A 20438-nucleotide genomic window follows, 5' to 3' on the forward strand; every position below is an offset into this window, starting at 1 on the left:
GACAGGGGAGGCTGTGTCTGGGTGTGAGTGGGGTGCTGAGTACCAAAGGGAGTGGGATGGCTGCAGGGTCGGGGTAAGGTGCTGCATCCTGTGGGGTACAGGGTGGGGAACCATGTCCCCTGTGGGTGTGAGGTGCTGGGTGGGTTCTGGGCAGGTGCAGCTTCTGGCCGGTAGAGGGGTAGGTGCTGGATGGGTGCAAGTCCGCGGGTGGATGCTGGTCCCGGGAAGGCGCTGGTGGGCCAAGGTTGGATGAAGCAGGGGTGGGTGCAGCCAGGGCAACGTCAAGTTCTGGGTGAGGCCGGGTCCCGGTGGTGCCAAGCACTGAATGGGTGCGGGTGCCGCTGGTGCCGGTCCCTGGGTGACTGTGGGACCCGGGTGCCGTCAGGCCCCGGGTGAGTGTGCATCCCGAACGGTGCCGATGCCAGGTGCGCCCACTCACCTCGTGACCCTGCACGGGGTGCGCAGCGGCGGGACGGGACGGTGCGGCCGTGGCCGCCGGGACGGGGCGCGCAGCCCGGGAAGGGACGCGCGGGGCTCGCCCCGCCCCGCCACGTGATGGCGGAGGCGGGGCGGGCACGGCGGCGGCGGCGCAAGGAGCGGGGCGGGGGCGGGACCCGGCGCGGTCCGGGCGTGGCGGCCCCGCCCCCGTCGCCCCTCCCCCGCGGCGGCGGCGGGCGCGCGGCCCCGCGGCCCCGCCCCCTGCGCGCGGCGCGGCTCCGGAAATGGTCGTGCTGCGCTGCGCTGCGGCTGCGTCGGGCCGCGCGCGCTGAAGGAGACTGAAGGTAACGGGCGGGGGCGGGGCGGGCGCGCGCCCCGCGGGGGGGGGGGCGGGGGGGGGGCCGCCGGTACCGGGGCCGCGCGTGCCGCCCTATTCCTCCCACTTCCCCGGGCTTCGCTTCGCCGGGCCTTGTCGCGCCGCCGCCGCCGCTACCACGTGGGTGCCGCCCCGCCGCCGCCACCCCCCTTCCCACGCCCCGTCCCGTGCTTCGCTCCGCTGCTGCGCCGGGCCCCCCCCCCCCCCCGCTCGTCCCGATGGTCCCCACGTCCCGGTGATCCCGCGGCGGCGGCGTCGGTCCGCGCCCACGTGCCGGCCGGTGCGCTCCACCGCCACCGCCGCACACGTGCTCCCGGCGCCGCGCCCGCCTAGGCCCAACGCCGCCGCCGCGTGTGTTGCGAACACCGCCGCCCCCGCCCCGCCGCGACCGTGCTCTCGCACCGCCGCCGGTGCCCGCCGGGCCGCGGTTGCGGCAGGCAGTGACACGTGTCCTTGGCAGAGGCCGCCGCCGCCGCGGGGGGGAGCGGGGCCGCCGGATGCCGCACCGGGCACCGCACCGCGCCCTCCCGCCGCCGTGATGGCGGTGCCGCCGCCCCGGGACGGAGCCGGCCGCAGCCGCCGGTTTGGCCGCCGCCTCGGCCTGGGGGCGAGGCCGCGCCTGGGCCTGGCGGGGCCGGCCGCCCTCGGGCCACCGCCGCGGCCTGTCCCGGCTCCGCCGTCGGTGAATCTCGTCTTTTTCCCCGCTCCCTCGTGCGCTCCCGTCCCCCCGAACCGCTGCTCCTGTCCCCCGGCCCCTCACTCGGACCGAGCTGGGCCTTCCTGGATCCCCCCCGGGCAGGACCCCCCGCCCCGTCGGCGGGCCCAGCACAGGCCGCGGCCCGGCCGCTCCCGGCGCAAGAGAGGCGGCGGCGGCTCCGGTTACAAACAGCCGTGCCCCGTTGTCCCCCCGGGACGGAGCCCGCATTCCCCGGCCCAGCTGGGCTACCCGGGCCAGTGCGGCGCCGGGGCCAGTCCGGGCTCCCCCCGCGGGGCCCGGCCTGATCTCTCTTTCTTTCTCTCCCCCCTCCCTCCTCTCTCCCAGTCAGTCGGATGAACGGTCTCTGCAGGCCCGCTCAGCCGGCCCAGGTTTTTCCCGCGGGGGGGTGAGTATCCTGCTCGCTGCCGGTTGTGTCTGGCGGAGGAGACCAGGTCTGGCTGTCCCCGGGTGTCCCCGTCCCCTGTGAGACAATCCTCCCGCTCTGTTTAGGGGTGATTGGTCTCAAGGCCTAGCTAAGCTGGCTCAGGTACGGGCTGTCCGTGCCAGGTGCTTGGGTCCCCGGTGAGAAGGGGCTTGGGGAGAGCGCTGGGGGCTGCAACCCAGCCCCTGCCACCTCCCGAAACCGTGGCAGGGCCCATCTCCGCTGGGGTTGTGGCTCGGGGGATCCCGGTGATGGGGTGACACCCCATACCAGGGCACAGCCCTGGGGGGATTGGGGTGCCCCGTTTCCCAGTGTTGGTGGGACGTGTCTGGCAGTGCCCGCAGCGGGGCCGGGGGCCGGCAGTGCTGACGCGTCCGGGCGTCAGGTTACAGGAGGCACTAGGGCTGCTCCCTTGGGTGTCCGTCCGCAACGGGCTCACTGGATGCCATGGGGTGCAGGGGAGCCCTGGCGGTGTGCGGGGTACTGCCTCTCCTTCCTGCCCCGGTGGCCTTTGCACTGGGGCGGGGAGAGCGGCACTGGCCGCCAAGTCCTTCCTGGGACAGCCGGGAGGGTGTCCGGCCTGCCTGGGCGGTGGCGGGGGGCTGCAGACTCCCCTGGGCAGGACAGTGGGCAGGAGTGTCGGTGGCGTGGGGGACATGGGAGCTGCTCCCTGCCTTCCCTGGTAGGCGTTTGTGGTGTACGCTGGGGACCCGGCGCCACCGGCAGGAACAGGTTTGGCCGGCCGGGGGAAGCGCTTAGTAGGTCAGCCGGGGTGGAGCTGGGCACGGCTGACGCCGGGGTGCCGCCGGTCCACCCAGCCCCCCGGAGTTAGTGGTGGCCTAGGTGCTGGTGGCAAATCATGGGCACTGGTGCCCGCTTTTGTGTAAGGCCCAGACAGGCTTTGTGGGGTCACCTCGGGTGGGTCAGCCCTGCTGGTGGGCATGGCTGGGTTTGGGGCGTGATGGGGGGTGTGCTCTGAAGGGTGTGAGGACCTGCCCAGGCTGGGTGACTTGGAAGTACCTACCCCATCTTCCCCGTGGCCCAGTGGGGCAGGAGGAGGTGGCTGGGGTTCGTGCCCTGGTGGGATGCTGTCTGTGGGGCATGGGTGATGCCTAGCTTTACGCTGGTAGGCTGTAGGGCTGGAGATTGACAGATTTTAGGGCTGACATGGGCAGGAGACAGATGCCTGGGGTGCTGCCATTCCAGCTTATGCCCACTGTCCTTGTTCCTGTAGATAGCGAGGGGATCCTTATGCACAACCCCATGAAATGAACAAAGCTCCACAGCCCACAGGAGGAGCCCCGACTGCCCCGCACCCCGCCCCTTCTCCTGGACTGCCACAGGTAACTGTCCCCTGCAGGGCTGGGGGACCCAGCTTTGCCTCCCCAGTTGGTACCAAGGGCAGTGGTACCATCCCTTTCCCTGCCTGCCTTCTTCCAGCCGACGTTCCCACCTGGTCAGACGGCACCTGTGGTTTTTAACCCGGCACCGACCTCACAAATGAATACGCCTTCTCAGCCGCGCCAGGTAAGGATTTTGTCCAGAGCTGCAGAGGGTGAGAAGGGGTATCCAGCAGCTTTCTGCTTCCTGGCCGATTAGCCCACACTGCCACGGAACCCAGGGGTGTTAGGAGCAATATGGTGCCTCTCGGGCATGGTGTGTGCCTGTGAAGGGGGAATGAGCCCATGATCTGGACCATGACTGCCACCTGAGGACCTCCTGGCTCTGGGGTGGGAGGGCAGGCGCCTCCAATGAGGATGCCCACAGAGTGACTGCTTTTCTCTCCTTCCTCCCCTGCCCCAAACCTCCCTTTCCTCCTCTCTCAGTTTCCAGCAGGGCCTCGGGCTATTCACCAGCAGGTACTAACCCGCTTCCTCTGCCCTGCATGCTGAACACCCTTCCCCGACACTGCATAGAAACACACACCTTGGGCATGAAGGGGCTGGGGAGCATATGGGGACCCTGGACTCTAGGGACAGGCTGGTCTGGGGAAAGTGCAGGATGCCTGCTTGACTTTGGGTGGGTTTCTCTGCAGTGTCTCCCCAGCTCCCTCCTTGCATGAAGCCTGCAGCATGTGGCTGTGCCTGTGCTAACTCCGGCCCAGGCTGTTGCTTCTGCCCGTGCCCTTCCTCATTTTTCCTTTTCCTCCCTGCTTTGCTTGGTCTCCCAAGGCCCTGCAGTGGCGTGCAAGGCTCTGGACCTCCCATCAGCCCTCTTGTTTGGAGGAGCTGCTGGGGACAGATCTGGTGACATCCTTGGCTGTGCTGTCTGGGAGCTCATCAGACCCATCCCTGCCCCTTGGGAGGTCCCTACAAGGGACCTCAGTATATCTGGGATGTGGGCACAGGGCAAAGGACTCCCTGACCTCTTGTCCGTTCCTCTGCTGTCCCTGTCCCAGTGCCGGTAACTCCTGTCTCTCTCTTTCCCCCTTTCCCTCTGTATGCGTGCGCTTGCTAACAGGGAGGATTCAGGTCTCTTCAGGTAACACTTTCTCCTTGCCCCGGGGGTGCGTGCGCGGACCCTTCCTTGCCCGCTCATCGCTGGGCTGGAGCTGCTGCTCCCGGGGATGGCGAACAAGCTGGGTCGGGATGAACGGCATTGGCCGGGCTGGGAATAGGGATGGGAATAGGGATCTTCACGTGTTGTCCGGCTCCGGCATGGCGGGACTACAGGTCCCAGCATCCCCCGCGAGCGCCGGGAGCCGGTGCAGAGCACGCCGGGACCGCCGCCGCCGAGCTGCGTGCGGCCGTGGCCGGCCCCGGGCGCCTGAGCTGCCGGCCCGGGAGGGCTGGGCCGGGCCGCGCCGGGCATGAGCTGGGTCGGGTGGACCCAGGCGGCCCCGCAGGTGCATGGGGACAGGATGGTGCCGGGGTGGGGGGGGCCTAGTGAGCTGCCGAGGCGGTGCTGCATCCCGGCAGCATGGGGGGGGCTGGTGTCTTCCCCCGGGTGCGGTGGTGGCAGCAAAAGGTGCTGGAGTTCCTGCTGACGCTGTGCCCCATCTCTCCCCAAGCATTTCTACCAGAACAGGGCACAGCCTCCCGCCAGTGCGTCCCGCGTGCAGAGTAACACGACGGCTCGGCCCGGCCCTCCTGCCCATGTGTATCCAGCTGCTTCCCAGGTGATGATGATACCCTCCCAGATATCCTACACACCTTCCCAAGGAGCCTATTACATTCCCGGACAGGTGAGGGCTATGCTTTGGACTCTGTGGGAGGGGGTCGGGATGGGCACCGGTGGGAGGTGTTGCATCGGCTTGCAGCCCAGGTCTGTTTTGTGGGGGTGGAAGGGGTCCTGAGACTCTGAGTACCCACTGATTTGAGCAGGGTGCTGCTGGCTCTGTAGAGAGGCAGCAGACAGTACTGGTCCCCTCCCCAGCAGTTCCCTAGGGCACCTGGTGTCTACTTCACCTATGTTCTGTTCAATGCCCTGGTGTACAACTAGTTCACAGTCAGGTTTGGGGTTACATTAGTGTTTTGGGGGTATGTCCGTGCTCTGCAAGGGACATAACTGACTTTTCCTCTTCTCTCCTATTGCAGGGTCGCTCCACGTACGTTGTCCCGACCCAACAGTACCCGGTCCAACCTGGCGCCCCTAGTTTTTACCCTGGAGCCAGCCCCACAGAGTTCGGGACTTACGGTACAGACAGAGGGGTTGCTCTGCTCCCCGGTGCTCTTTCAGTCCCAGCACTTCCTGGTTTTGTTGCTCCCCTGGCCTCTGCGTCCTGCTGAGCTGAACACAGCTCACTGGGGCTGACTCTGTGATTCCATTACAGGCTGTTTTGGGTGACAGTTGCTTGTTGCCCAGCAGCCCATCATGTCCCACTGGTCTATTCGTACCAATCCACTCACCCCTGTCCTTTTCCAAATTGGGGCTGTTTAATATTTAACTCTGCTGGCGGAGGGCTGGGGCAGACTTTATCCCCTACTTCCCCTCACTTGCTGTCAAGGTGGTGAGCAGTTCAGCGCTTGCTGACCCCCCTCAGCTCCTGCTCCCAGGAGCTGAGCCGGGGTGCTCTGTGCCTGCCCCCTCCTGGTGCTTGGGGAGTGTGATGCGAGCAGCCCCTCCTCCTTCTCCTGCTCGCATGTGGCCACCCGGGCTGTGACTATATTTAGGCTTGCTTGGCCCCGGGAGGCCCAGCAGACACAGAAATGTGAGCTGAGGCCTCCGGCCTGGCCCCAGCACAGCAGCAAAGCATAACCGGGGCAGAGATGGGCTTCTCCTGAGGCAGGTACGTGCCCGGCCTCCCTCCCTCTTGTCACAGGGCCCAGCCAGCCCCTCAGAGGAGGGAGGTGGCCCCTGGCTGTGGCTGTCTCCTGTGCTTGGGCCGGGATACTGCTGCACCTTTGTGCACAGCCCTGGGTCATGCTCTGGGTATCTCTTTGAGGTTCCAGGATGGGTGTACCCCCAGCCTCTGCTTTGGGGCTGCTGTGGCTCTTCCTGTGGAAGCTGGCAGCACTTGCCTCTTGCCCACAGGGCTGGTAGGGTGACCTGACATGGTGTGCCCTTAACAAATGAATCAGATTGGGTCTCCTGTCTGGTCCTTAGGGCTAGGCAGCTCAGGGTCTCCTTCCTTCCCCCCATGCCCAGCCCATCCTGACGTGTGAGGCCCATTCAGCGTCCCTGCGAGTCTCCTGCACAAAGGGAGGGTCCCTGACTCAGGGATGAGGCAGTCACCAGAGCACCTTGGTTGACTTTGAGGGTCAGTGCAGCAGGGAAGGTGCTAGAGCCAGAGGGGTCCAGGACCCAGTTGTGCCTGTCCCAACACACCTGTATCCCTGTGGCACTGCTCCAGGGTGATGTTCACGGACGCCCTGGGAGGAGTGGAGCACCTCTTGAGGGCTGTGCCACCCCTGGATGGGGTCCAGCTCTGCCTCTGTCTCTCAGCATAGCTCCTTCCTCTGGGCTGGGCTGTCCAGGGACTCGGGCTGCACAGGGAGCCTGAGCCCCTCAGCCTGGGTGTGAATGGAGGCTGTCTGGTGCCGCCCTCGGGCTGGTGCTGGCCCTGGGGAGATAAGGGCACGGGCAGGAAGGCGGCCGCCTGCAGAGCCAGGACGCCTGTACCTGACATGGCCGAGTGTCCAGGCAGGGCTCTTGGTGGCGTGGAGCTGGTGGGCACGGTGGATGCCTGCGGGGCCTGGCTGGGCGTGGGGGTGGCGCGGGGACGCTCTCTGCTTCACAGGGAAGGAATTTGGTCAGGCCTGTCAGGCGGGTTGGGACAATCCAGGCCGGATGCGATGGGGGTTCGCTGCAGAGCAGCAAGGGCTCTCCGGGCTCCTGACAGACCCCTGCGTTTGGGAGATCGGGGAGTCTTCAGGACAGGCTTGGAGGATCTGGGTTGGCCGGTCTGACGCTCTCTCCTCTCCCTCAGCGGGTGCGTATTACCCGGCGCAGGGGGTGCAGCAGTTCCCAGCGGGGGTCCCCACTGCCCAGGTCATTGTGAGCCAGCAACCACCGATCCCCCCAAAACGAGAACGAAAGACGGTAAGGAGCCATCTGCCTCCAGGCATGGGGGAACTCATGTGCAAGAGGGCGTGCTCAAGTGCAGGAGGGGGATGGTGTCAGCCCCAGGTGCTGGTGGTGTGTGGGATGGGATGTGGTGCAGCATGCCAGGGAAAAGGGTTGGAACACGGTTGTGTCCCCACAGGCTGGAGGGCTTAGCAAGGGAACTGGGGTGCGTGGTGGGTGCTGGCGACCTTGGTCGTCCCGGCGGGCAGCGTTGTGCTGAGTCACAGCTCCCGGGAGGGCGGGGGTGCCGCGGCTGCCAACTGCTGTCTGCTCCCGGAGATGCCGGTGCTCGGAGGCCTCGCATGGGGCCTATTTATAGCGGGGAGCCGGGTGGCTGCCGCCACGGCCCTGTGCCGGGACGCAGGGGCTGCCACTGGGAGGTGGGATGCTGGCATTTTCTCCTCAGAGATGGGTTGAGCTCTGCACTTGGTGTTCTGGGAGCAGGTCGTGTTCAGAAGGTAGAGAGGACAAGACTCCTGGCTGCACTTTGCCGTGCACTGTGGTCCCAGCCAAACCCACGTGTACCCCTCCAGTCACCCCGCAGCAGGGTGCCCTGTAGCTCATGCCGCACCCATGGCAGACACGGGGCATGTGAGGCTGTGAGCATGTAGGGTGTGCCTGGGGTGGCACAGAGCTCACTGTGGTTTCTGTGTGCTGAGGCTAGTCCCCTGTATTGTCCCCAGAATGAGGGGGCGGTCCTTGCAGCCCTTGTGCCAGCACAGTGATGTATTGGGGTCCCCTGATTTCTGATGGCACTGGCTGGGGACCTGCTGGTTCCAGCTGCTTGTTGTGATGACTTGCAAGGCACTGGAACAGGCCAGTGTCTGTGGGACACTGTGCCCTGTGATGAGAGGATGTGGCACCCACTGTTCCCCACACTGTATGTAGCCAGGACAGGCACTGCAGTGAGTCAGCCTCCATTTTCCCTTTGGAGCACAGTGTCTGTGGGGTGTTGGGCTCATGGAAAGGGGGTGGCCTGTGTGTTGTGTCCTGCACTCTGCCAACAGCTTCCCCACTCTAATCTGATTCTTGGACAGATCCGAATACGAGACCCCAACCAAGGTGGCAAAGACATTACAGAAGAAATTATGTCTGGAGCAAGGACCTCATCCACCCCCACCCCTCCACAGGTAAGTAGATCCTCTGACTTCATAGCTGTGGCAGAATGAAGTGCACATGGCCCTGTTCAACTCCCTCTTTGCCCCCTCAGGCTGGAAGCGGTTCGGAGCCCCAGGCCAATGGAGAGACCTCCCATGTAGCAGTTATTGTCCGGCCCGGTAAGTGCCCGTGCCAGGGCTGGGTGTGCCAGCTGGCATGGCTGCAGCAAGGTTCCCTGGTGTTGGCACTACAGGACGTGAAATGCCAGCCCCACTATTCTTTGGTTCTCCAGACGCTTGTGGGCTCGGAGGCCATCCCTGCATACCTGGGGACCTTGTTGGATCCAGGAGAGTTTATACTCATCTCAGCTGTCCTCTGGGCACTAGAGGACCTCTGTTTTCCCCATCCCCCGTTTGTGATGTGGCTTGGTACATCTGTCCCCATGTCTCCTGAAAACAGAGGGATCTGGGGAGGAATGTGGGATGAGCAGGGAATTACACAGTCATCAGTTAATGCCATCCACCTTGCAGATGACCGCCCGAAGCCTGCGCTGGTAGTGAGCAAGCCTGTCTCCCTGGAGCCCAGCAAGTCGGCATCCCCGTCTCCTCCCCCTCCCCTGATCCCCGAGGTGGAGCCTGTGGTGCTCTCGCCCATGACGCTGGTGCCAATGGAGCCTCCTGTGGACACGGACACGAAAGCGGAGCAGGGCGAGGCGCCACCTGACCCGCAAAAGACGTTAAGCGCCATCACTACAGTGCCAGGGGCTGCGGAGCTGCCCCTTGTGCCCGCGCCCAACATGGACACAGTGGCTGCGGAGGAGGAGGAGGAAGAGGAGGAGGAGGTTGCTGTTCCCCTCCCGGAGCCCACCCTGCAGGAGCCTGTGCCCCCCGAGGTGCTGCCGGTGCCCGTTGTTCCCTCAATGCCAGCCGTGCCCCTGGTGCCGGCTGCGCCATCGCCACCACCCGTTGTATCACAGGCCCCTGAAGCGCCTGCCAAACCTGCCTCCCCCAGCCCCCCACCACCCCGGGAAGAGCCCTGCCCCGAGCCCACTGGTGAGGCCAATGGGGTTTTGGAGGAGACGCCTGAGACGGTCCCTGAGGTGCCCGTGTGCCAGCCAGCGCCGGTCTCTGAGCCGGTGCCAGCGCCCACCCTGGACTCCCCCGTTGCCCAGCCTGAAGAGCTGCCCCTACCCAATGGTGTGGAGGGCACCAGCAAGGTGGAGCCGAGTGAGGAGCAGCCTGAGTCGGATGTCAGCCCTATCTCAGAGCCTGAGGAGCCAGCCCAGCCCGGCACCCCTGCCTCCCCACCTGCAGAGGAGGAGGAGGAAGAGAGTGAAGGCCCTGGTGAGACCCAGGAGCGAAGCTTGAGCCCAGCCCCTGCCCCTTCACAGATCTCGGAGGCGACCGCACAAGGTTGGGAATGCTGGGCTGCAGGGTGGTGTTGGGTGGTGTTGGGTGGTGGGGGGCCATGAGTACAGGATGGTGTGGAGAGGGAGGTGCGGTTAGGGGGTACAGGATGTGTATGGGATGCTGAGAGGCACAAGGTGTCTATGGATGGTGGGTTCAGGGAGATGTCTGGGGAGTACATCTATGTAGTGATGTATGGGATGGGTATAGAGGGCTGTGTGTGGGGGATGTCATGGGAATTGGAAGTGTGTTTTATCTGATGTCTTTCTTATGCAGGGGTGTAGGGTGATGTATCAGGGTTGTATCTGAGGATTGTCCCCAGTCACTGAGGACACTGGGAGGTGGAGGATTGGTAGGGAAGATGTAGGGCATGCTGTGTAGGGGTATGCAAGTACACAGTGGTGATTGAGGAAAGTGGGGTGCCCTGGGGATGTGTTGGGGTTTCTCTTTTTTTCTTTAAGCACCCTGCATAGGAGTTGTTTGGGTTATGTAGGAATGATGGGGAAGGTGGGTTCACAGAATGTGTTTATATATATATAAAGAGTGCCTTGGGCAGGGATACAGGGGTGCTTTAGAAGGGCAACTGGGGGCAGATTCATTTCTGGGGAGCATGTGTATGGGCTGGTGTATAGGGGTGCCAGGGAGGGGAATGTGAACGGGAACAGGAATTTGTATGGGAGTGTCCCTGTAAGGGCTGCCTGTAGAGCAGTGTCTACAAGGATCCTCTGACAGGATGGGGAGCATGCACGAGGGTAATGGTGTGCCTGAGAGGCTTTGATGAAGCACATGGTAAATCAGGGTGTTTGGGGATAGGGGCTGTTATGGGATGGCAGAACCACATCCCTGTGGTTCCATCTTGAAGCTCACCTGCCTTGCTGGTGACCCCATAGCTAGTGTCAGGGTACTGGGGCCTGGGAGGGTTCCTGTCTTTGACCTTCCCGCCTCTCCTCCCAGTCGCCATGTCGGTGCCAAAGAGGAAACGAAGGCTGAAGGAGCTGAACAAGAAGGAGGCATTAGGTGATTTGCTGGATGCCTTTAAAGAGGTGAGTGTCCCAGGGGTGTGTGGGGGGTCACCCCGTGTCCCATCTCCTCCTGTGATGAACTCTGCTTTGTGCCATCGTGTCTGGGCCACTGAAGCTCTGTGATGGTAATGAGGATCTGAGGTGGGGCGGACACCGAGGAGTGGGGTGAAGGGGACAGGAACAGGCTTGTGTGGGTGACTGCTGTCCCTGTTCCCCCTGCTGCAGTCACAGACTGGTGATAGTGCCTCGGAGGCGGAGAACAAGCCCCCCACGTCTGCCCCTGCCAGTGAAGCAGAGGACGTGGCTCCTGCCCGTCCACAGGAAGAGTCAGAAGAGACGTGGGAGGAGAAAGAAGACAAGTTGGCCCCGGAGAAGGGCAAGGCTGCTGGCCAGAAGTATGGCTACAAGGAAGGTGAGCTGTGCCTGGGCACAGTCCTCTACTGGCAGCCACCACCTCGACCCAGCAGCGGGTGGCATGGTCCCGCTGTCCTAAATTTCCCATTCTCCTCCCATCTTGTCCCCAAGCTTGGCACGGGGTGCAGAACAGAGTTCCCAGCACAAGGGTCTTGTCAGGAGGCGGGGAGCTGGTGGCATCAGGCTTTCTAAGCATGCATGGTTATGCTTATGGTGTACCAGACTGGGGCAGTTCTGTGGTTGTCTACATCTCACCTTGCTTGTCCTTGTGTGGACCCAGACCTGCTACAGCTCAGGATGGAGAATATGGGACAGGCTTCATCAGAGTCTCCCTCTTGCTCCCCACTGCAGAGCAATGGAAGCCGCTGAACCCTGAGGAGAAGAAGCGATATGATCGGGAGTTCCTGCTGGGCTTCCAGTTCATCTTTGCCAGCATGCAGAAACCTGAGGGACTGCCCCAGATCACAGATGTGGTGCTGGACAAGGTTGGTGCGGCCCTGGAAATTGGGGAATTGTGGGTGGTGGTTGGGTGGGAATCTGGCTCCTCGTTGTGCCATGTGAAGGCAGGGCAGGGACTTACTTCTGTGCTGAGGGTCCTGTTGCTGCATCTGCAGTGACCCTTGAACCTGAGTTTGGTGGGTGTGGGGGCACCTCTGGGGCCTTTTTTCCAGTTCCTTGTCCCGGCGCTGAGGCTGGGGGATGGATCCGTCCCGCTCCTCTGCCCCCGGGCATCCTCAGCCGTGTGTACCTTCGCAGGCCAACAAGACCCCACTGCGGGCAATCGACCCCATCCGCATCAGTAGCATGAACTGCAGCCCTGACTTCACCCCCTCCTTCGCCAACCTTGGCCGGCCTGTCATGGGCAACCGGGGCCTGGTGAGTATCTCCTCACTTCATTCCTGCCATCCTGCTCTGCCTCTCTGTGATGATCAAGCATTCGAGCCGCTGTGTCTGGGCCACTGATGTCCATGATGGAGTTGAGGATCTGAGTAGGTGGACTGGGGACTTCTGGGAGCAAGCTCACGTGGTCCCAGAGCAGAGAGCTGAGTTTCTTCTCCATGTGTCAGCCCTCAGGGTTGGGTCCCCGCCGCTCCCAGCAGAACCCGAGGAAGGAGCCCCGCAAAATCATTGCTACTGTGTCCCTCAATGAGGATGTCAAGCTGAACAAGGCTGAGAAGGCCTGGAAACCCAGCAGCAAACGTGCTTCCGAGGAGGAGGATCCTGAGAATATCAAGACGCAGGTGGGAGCTGGGGTGGGCAGGCAGTTGGAGGGCCTGGGGGAAGGGTGCCCAGCTCTTGCTGACCCTGCTGCCCTTGCAGGAACTGCTCCGCCGTGTCCGCAGCATCCTCAACAAGCTGACGCCCCAGATGTTCCAGCAACTGATGAAGCAGGTGATGGAGTTGTCCATCGACACGGAGGAGCGGCTCAAGGGTGTCATTGACCTCGTCTTCGAGAAGGCCATCTCGGAGCCAAACTTCTCTGTTGCCTATGCTAACATGTGCCGTTGCCTTATGGGGGTGAGCAGAAGCTGGGCGGTCTCCTGCTGAGGGGGCAAGGTTTTTTTGGCCATCTCAGCTGAGCTTAGTAGTGTGCAGGTCCTTCCATGAGGAGTGGGGAAATGGGGTGTGTGGATGGAGGACCAAGTTCAGAGTAAGGCCTCACGGTGTTGTAGGGTGGCTTTTCCCTGATCTGAGTAGTGCCACCTTAGTTGCCCAGCTTTTGGGGGAGACACACAACTCATGCTTTTTCTCTGGGTTGTACCTCTCCCTCAGCTTAAAGTGCCCACAACAGATAAGCCCACAGTGACTGTGAACTTCCGCAAGCTGCTGCTCAACCGCTGCCAGAAGGAGTTTGAGAAGGACAAGGATGATGATGAGATCTTTGAGAAGCGGCAGAAGGAGATGGATGATGCCAGTGCTGTGAGTGGTGGTGGGAGTCTGCCGCTGAGGGCTGGTGTGGGTGTCCTTGGGCTGGCTCTGGACACTGAGCTGCCCTGCTGGGCTTTTCGTGCAGCCCGAGGAGAAGGCACGTATGAAGGATGAGCTGGAGGAGGCGCGGGACAAGGCCCGACGACGATCCCTGGGCAACATCAAGTTCATTGGAGAGCTCTTCAAACTGAAGATGTTGACGGAGGCCATTATGCATGACTGCGTGGTGAAGCTGCTCAAAAACCACGATGAGGAGTCTCTTGAGTGCCTTTGCCGCCTGCTTACGACTATTGGCAAGGACTTGGACTTCGAGAAAGCCAAGGTACTCCTTGCCCTGCCCTACCTTGCTTGCTCTTCCCTTGCTTTAGGACGAATGTGACCATGGCTCTGTCCCTCTATAGCCCAGGATGGACCAGTACTTCAATCAGATGGAGAAGATCATCAAAGAGAAAAAGACATCATCCCGAATCCGTTTCATGCTGCAGGATGTGATTGACCTAAGACGGGTAAGGTTCATGGAATACAGTTTTCTGGGGACTATCCTGTGTCTGCTGCTTGGTCCCTTGGAGCTGCTGACCTATATCCTTGGAGTGCCAGTAATCCATGTGTCCCCTCTAGGGGAGAGGTGGGTATGTGAGCTGTGGCCAGCCCCAGAGACACCATGCTAGCCCATGCTCTTGGTTATCATGGTAGTGGTAGTGGGCACACAGTAATTGGCGGCTGTTTAATGCAGGGGGGCTCTGGAACTTGAGCCTTTTTGTGCCAAAAGCTGCCACAACACATGGAGAGTGGTGATGGCCAAGGCAGGAGACTAACCTGAGACTTTTGAGAGTGGGATGGCTAGGAAGCAGGAATCCCTTTCTCTCCATCTTTCAGCCATCTCAGTTCCCACTTCCCTTCTTCCCTGCTCTCTACAGAATAGCTGGGTACCGCGGCGAGGAGACCAGGGCCCCAAAACCATCGATCAGATCCACAAGGAAGCAGAAATGGAGGAGCATCGGGAACACATCAAAGTGCAGCAGCTCATGTCAAAGGACAAGAGGAGAGGACCCCCTGGGCCATCCTCTGGTGGTGAGTGTCTGGGCTTGGGGGCACTTGAGTTTGCTAGGAGTGGGTTGCTCCTGCTGGACTTTGCTCAAGGCTGGTCTGCACCTTATGACTGTCCCTCTTGTGCTCAGGGCGCAGCAGCCTGGTTGCAGATGATGGCTGGAACACGGTGCCCATCAGCAAGGGCAACCGGCCCATTGACACCAGCCGGATAACGAAGATCACCAAGGTGAGGCTGGGGGTGCAGTGTGGCAGCTGAGCTGGCTGCCTGGCCTAGGTCCTGCCTTGGTGGGGGGATCAGGCCTCACTGTCTCTCTCTGCACCTGCAGCCTGGATCCATCGACTCCAATAACCAGCTCTTTGCACCGGGTGGGCGGCTGAGCTGGGGCAAAGGCAGCAGCGGAGGGTCTGGCGCGAAGCCCGCAGATTCAGGTAGGCAGTGTGGGACTGGCTGGGTGCTGTGGGACAGAGTGGGAGGGGTGATCCTTCCCCTGGCAGTTCCTCTACCAGGGAGTTGCTGAACTCTGAGACTTCCCTCTTTTCACGCCCAGCATCTGATTCAGGGCGACCAGCCACGAGCACCTTGAACCGCTTCTCAGCGCTCCAGCAGTCAATGCCTGCCGAGAGCTCAGAGTCCCGCCGCGTGGTGCAGAGGTGAGGGGCCAGCCCTGCCTTGGTGGGTGGGTGTGTGAGGTTGAGGGAGGGCCCCGATTGACTCTTGTGGTTGATCAGTGTATAGGCAAGTTATCTGCCCTGTGGCAAGATGGGGCCTTGATGGAGCTTAGAGTCACTGGTGAATCGTTGTGGCAAGGAAGGTTGACCTCACCCTGGGTGTCCTCCCTACTGTGTGGCGCTTGGCTGACCACCCTTGGGTGCTCGATCTGGCCTGGGAGTCCTTGGATAGACATTAAAGGGTGGGAGTGTGAGGAACTCAAAGAAAGCTGGAGTTTGGATTTGTCTGGGAGAAGAGGAAAACAAAAGGGGCCTTTGCCTGCAGTCTGCGTCAGAAGGAAGGTGTGGGTAGGACAAAGGCAGGCAGTGCTCAGCTATGCCAAGGAGCAGAGTAAAAGGAAAAGGGTATGAGTTGGAACGAGGGAGAAATAGGGAAAAAGTTTTTCCCTGAGAATCAAGTCAAGTGCTAAAAGAGGTGGGGATTGGAGTGAGACAGCTTTACCTTACAGAGCTCTAGAGTCTGGGGTCGAGGACAGTGGTAATGGGTTCTTCACGCTGTGTTGTCTTTCTCTCACCCAGGAGCAGCTCCAGCCGTGACAGGTCAGAGAAGGCAGGGGACAGAGGGGACCGGGAGTCACGTTCGGAGAAGGGCAGCGAGCGTCTAGAGCGTCTTGACCGGGGGGAGAGAGTAGACAGGAACAGGTCTGCCCTCACCAAGAGGAGCTTCAGCAAAGAGACAGAGGACAGGAGCCGAGAACGGGAGAAGCAGGGCGGCCCCGAGGCCGTGCGCAAGGCTGCAAGCATGACGGAGGAACGGGACCGGAGCCGAGAGACCAGTGAGCTGGGGAGGGGCGGTATCCCAGGGTCTGGCTGCACCTGCAGCTCTGCTTGTCCCAGGTGATGCCTGATCCCTGCTCTCCTCTTGCAGTTAAACAAGAGCCAACACCTCCTGCAACATCCACCAAGCCTGCGCTGTCGGAAGAGGAACTGGAGAAGAAATCCAAGGCGATCATAGAGGAGTACCTGCACATCAATGACATGAAGGTGAGAGAAGGGGATGGCCAAGCACCCTAACACACCATATATGTTCCTCTGACATGCCATATGCTTCCCTCCCTGTGTGGTAGCACCGCTGGGCAGGGTCCTGGTGGTGCCTGGATTTGGAAGGGGGGAGCCAGAGCTGGCTGTAGGGCAGTACTGACCTCCCTTTTCCCTGCAGGAGGCCCTGCAGTGTGTGCAGGAGCTGGGCAGCCCCTCATCACTCTACATCTTTGTGCAAAATGGCATCGAGTCCACGCTGGAGAGGAGCACCATCTCCCGCGAGCACATGGGAGCCCTGCTCTGCCAGCTGGTGAAGGCAGGCACGCTCTCCAAGGAGCAGTATTACAAAGGGTGAGGGGCTGGGGCAGCCTGGCTTTGAATTTGGCCTTGCCTTGAGTAGGACTTAACACTGAGACATCCTGAGGTCCCTCCTAGCCAAGGGTATGGGGACTGCTGGATCCCAACAGCTCCCTCTGCTCTTCAGGCTGCGAGAGATCTTGGAGATTGCAGAGGACATGGAGATTGACATCCCACACATCTGGCTGTACCTGGCTGAGCTCATCACCCCCATCCTGCAAGAGGAAGGCATCCCCATGGAGGAGCTGTTCAGGTGAGGGCTGTGCTCCTCAGCAGGGCTGGCACGGGAGTCCTCCTTGGGGCAGGTAGCTCACCCAGGTCTCTTGTGCTCCACAGGGAGATCACAAAGCCCCTGGTGCCCATTGGGAAGGCCACCACGCTGCTGGTCGAGGTGCTGGGCTTATTGTGCAAGGGCATGGTAAGTGTGTGGGGCTTGTGGCTGCTGGCTGCTGTCTCAAGGACTGGCATCCTGCTTGGGAGCCAGATGGGCTTGTGGGGATTGAACCCCCCTGCCACGAGAGCATGGTGAGGGGCATCCCTCTCAGTGTTTGGGTCATGGGGCTGGCATGGCCAAACCACAGTAGCTTCCTCCCTGGAGATGGAGGGCATGCCGTGCTGATGCTGTTTGTCCCACAGGGCCAGAAGACCGCAGGAAAGCTGTGGCGGGATGGGGGCCTGAGTTGGAAGGAATTCCTGCCTGAGGACCAGGATGTCAACAAATTTGTCACAGAGCAGGTGGGGGCTTGATGGCAGCAAGGGGCAGAGGTGGGCCGTGGGCAGATCTTGGGCAATGTGAGAGTGGCACTTCCCTGTGCTGCCTTCAACAGCTCTCTCTGCCTGCTTCCCCAGAAATTGGAGTACACGATGGGCGACAGCTCAGACATGCCGAGCCGCAAGGAGCTGACCTCAGAGGAGCTGTGCAAGCAAATGGACAAACTGCTGAAGGAGAACCCGAACAACCAAAGAATATATGACTGGATTGAGGTGAGGGTGGGGGCACAGTGCCTGAGTGTCTGGAGGCTCCCTCTTGGCTCCCTCTCCAGCTCACAATCCTTTACCCTCCCCCCTCCAGGCCAACCTGAGTGAGCAGCAGGTCTCGTCCAACACGTTTATCAGGGCCCTGATGACGTCTGTGTGCCACTTGGCCATTGTCTGTGAGTACCAGGGTGAGGTGGGAGTGGTGGGGGTTCCCCTGCCTACACTGCCCCTCTCACGCCCGTCCCCTGCAGTTGAGAACCCGTACCGCGTGGACGCCGCGGTCATCCGCGACCAAGCCAAGCTGCTCCAGAAGTACCTGCGGGATGAGCAGAAGGAGCTCCAGGCACTCTATGCCCTGCAAGCCTTGGTGGTGAAGTTGGACCAGCCTCCCAGTGAGTATCGTGGGTGCGGGTGGGTTGGAGGAGAGGGTGGAAGATGTGTCCCCACCCCTGCAGCGTGGCTGGTGGCTGGAGAATAGCAGAGGTTCTTTTGTCCCCCCACCCCAGACCTGCTGCGGATGTTCTTTGATGCCCTCTACGATGAGGACGTCATCAAGGAGGAGGCTTTCTACAAGTGGGAGTCCAGCAAGGACCCGGCCGAGCAGCAGGGCAAAGGGGTGGCTCTGAAATCGGTGACAGCCTTTTTCACCTGGCTCCGGGAAGCTGAGGATGAGTCGGACAACAACTGAGCAGCTGTGAGGAGGAGGAGGAAGGGGGGAGAGAGAGCGGGGCACCCCGGGGAGTGACTCCATCCCTTCCCACCCCTGGCCCCCATGGACTTGCTGATGCCAGGGCTGAGGGACCTGCTGTGCCCCTTGCAGCCCCCCTCTCTTTTTTTCAGTTCTCCTCTCTTCTTCCTCTGTCCTGGTTCTGTTTGTAAGGCCTGTACGAGTTTGTCATGATAATAAACAGATGCTGACTGAGGCGGTGGCTGCCATGGGTCCCCTTGGGGACCCTCCTCGCCCCCCTCCCAGTGCAGACACACCAGGTCTCTGGGAATGGGGCAGAGCACCCCTGGATTCATGTCATGGAGAGGGGGGGATGGGATGGGGACATATCTCTCCCCTCCTCTCCCTCCTCCTCTTTCTCCTCCCCGCTTCTTGATGAAATATAGAGAGATTATATATATATAAACTTATTAAATTTGGTTTGGGGACAGGAGCGTGATTTCTCCCCCTCCCCTGTCCTCTCTCTATTCCTCCATCACTGCCTGGACCCCCTCCCCTCTATGGTTTTTAAATTTTAAATATAAATCATTCCCCCTCCAGCTCCTGCTCTGACACCTGGGGAGGGTGCCGGGGAGGAGGGGGGGTGGCCCCTTCTCTCTGGGCCAGGCTGAGTCCCCTCCATGACCCCAAAAGCCCCCATCCTCCTCCCAAACGTTTAAGGCCACAATTGGGCAAGCGACAAGGGCGGCCCCCTCATCCGCGTCCCCTGTATTTATAGAGCGCCGGATGTGACGAGCCGCATGTGTAATTATTAAAACAAGGATTCAATTACTGGTCACGTGAATTTGTAAATAATTTTTTTCCTTTTTTTTTTTTTTTTTTTTTTTTCTTTATGGAGTATTTAATTGAAGATTTAAAGGCATCTTTTCACCTTAAAACTGGAAATAAAAGAACATTGCTAAATAATGCCCCGTGTGCCGCTGTTGCCGCCCCCCCTCCCCCCCATGTCCCTTGTGCCTGGGCTGGTGTGGGGGTGCCAGCCTTGAACATGGGCAAGGACCAGCCTCTCCTGTCACTGCAAGGCAGGTAGGTACCCCCCACTCCAGGGCTGGAAGGGTGGCAAAGGGGTTGGATATGCCTGGAGCCAGGCCCCCTGGGCTCCCCTTGCTGGTGCTGCCTGGCGCAGTGACTCTGGAGGTAGAAGAGTCAGCCCTGCCAGCAGCCTGGCTGTGAAGCAGAGCCCTGATGTCCCCACATGTCCCTTTTCCCACAGGCATGAGTGGCAGAACCTGTGTGGTCTCTTGGGGCAAGAGAGGGGAGGTGTGTGCCAGGTGTTCCCTCCACCTTCCAGTGTGAGAGGGCATTTTTCTATCAGCTCCCTCCTGGCCTGGCCTTGCAGTTGGAGTGGAGATGGGGCACAGCTTGCCCCTGCTGGGCTTCCCCTCTGGGGTATCCCTGCTGGGGACAGAGGCTGGTCCCCCTGGGGACTGGAGGCTGGTCTTTGCTGCCTTGGGCTGCCTCTTGCTGAGTCACCCTGGCCGAAGCCCAGAGGGTACAGAATAATTAACCGGAGGCTGTTCCCCAGATTAGAGGCTGATCTGTCTGAGCTGCAGCCCTGGCATCACTAATGCTGGGAAGCATTTGGCAGGGAAAGGCCTCGGGTTGGGGACTGGACAGGAACTCCGCCTGACTGGGAAGGAGTGAGTAAGGAGGGAGGGAGGCCCTTGGAGCTGTTAGGGTAACCTGCCTGCCAAGGGAAAGAGAGGGTGACACCGCAGCAGTGCCCTCCTGTGCCAGGGAAAATGTTGCACGGCGTTAATTGCCATCAGTCCGCTGCAGAAGGAGCACGGGTTGACCATCAGCCTGGCCATGAGCGCTGGCCTGGATCTCCTGCAGGGGCCGTCGCTGACAGACGCGATGTTCCAGAGCCTGGCCCGCCTGTCCCCAGCCCACTTCCATGGGGGTGGGAGGCCGTGTGCTCCCTCCCGCACCTCCAGGCCCTCGGGGAGGGTAGGGACAGGGAGGTCTGGGGCAGAGGGATGCGCCGTTCCTGCAGGCTCCCAGCCCTCGTCCCCCCGGGGGTGTTCGGGGGCCGGGGCCGGGCGGGGCGGCGCTGTCCGCGGTGCTGGCACGGCGCTCTCCGCGGTGGACGGCCTTCTTCCCCTCCTCCTCAGCCCCCTCCTCTTCCTCCGTCCATCCTCCTCCTCTCCGCGCCCCCTCCTCTTCCTCCATCCCCCTCTTCCTCTTCCTTCAGCCCCCCTCTTCCTTCATCCTCCCCGGCTGCCTTCATCTCCCCTTCACCTCTCTCCTCATCTCCCCTTCCTCCCGGCCTCCCTCTCCCCCGTTCTC

At 61.5% G+C, this 20438-nt stretch overlaps 1 protein-coding gene and 2 non-coding genes across 20 annotated transcripts; all 3 read left to right on the plus strand.

Moving 5' to 3' along the window:
- The first annotated feature begins 646 nt into the window (after nt 1–646).
- Nucleotides 647–19055, plus strand: EIF4G1 (eukaryotic translation initiation factor 4 gamma 1). 18 transcript variants are annotated; one of them, XM_041718059.2, is made up of 35 exons: nt 647–782; nt 1857–1917; nt 3188–3296; nt 3394–3480; nt 3780–3812; nt 4414–4434; nt 4964–5137; nt 5490–5589; nt 7322–7434; nt 8496–8588; nt 8669–8735; nt 9087–9968; nt 10917–11005; nt 11210–11396; nt 11750–11883; nt 12137–12274; nt 12466–12639; nt 12719–12916; nt 13172–13318; nt 13413–13649; nt 13729–13833; nt 14245–14398; nt 14506–14603; nt 14704–14806; nt 14926–15028; nt 15626–15882; nt 15975–16090; nt 16266–16438; nt 16572–16697; nt 16781–16862; nt 17081–17179; nt 17294–17428; nt 17517–17598; nt 17674–17814; nt 17929–19055. In XM_041718059.2, exons 3-35 carry the CDS (start codon nt 3222–3224, stop codon nt 18108–18110), a joined length of 4905 nt encoding a protein of 1634 aa, XP_041573993.1. In that variant the 5' UTR covers nt 647–782; nt 1857–1917; nt 3188–3221; the 3' UTR covers nt 18111–19055. The 18 variants fall into 18 exon arrangements, with proteins under 18 accessions (XP_041573993.1, XP_041573996.1, XP_041573997.1 ...); XM_041718062.2 differs by having other exon boundaries at nt 14938–15028; XM_041718063.2 differs by having other exon boundaries at nt 12155–12274.
- LOC121470474 (small nucleolar RNA SNORD66) lies at nt 11052–11128 on the plus strand. The gene has a single exon (XR_005981444.1). It is a non-coding gene; the product is annotated as a small nucleolar RNA SNORD66 (small nucleolar RNA).
- LOC121470475 (small nucleolar RNA SNORD66) lies at nt 12317–12391 on the plus strand. The gene has a single exon (XR_005981445.1). It is a non-coding gene; the product is annotated as a small nucleolar RNA SNORD66 (small nucleolar RNA).
- Nucleotides 19056–20438: the final 1383 nt, after the last annotated feature.

Source organism: Taeniopygia guttata, chromosome 9 (assembly GCF_048771995.1).
Source record: "Taeniopygia guttata chromosome 9, bTaeGut7.mat, whole genome shotgun sequence".
NCBI classification, from domain to species: domain Eukaryota; kingdom Metazoa; phylum Chordata; class Aves; order Passeriformes; family Estrildidae; genus Taeniopygia; species Taeniopygia guttata.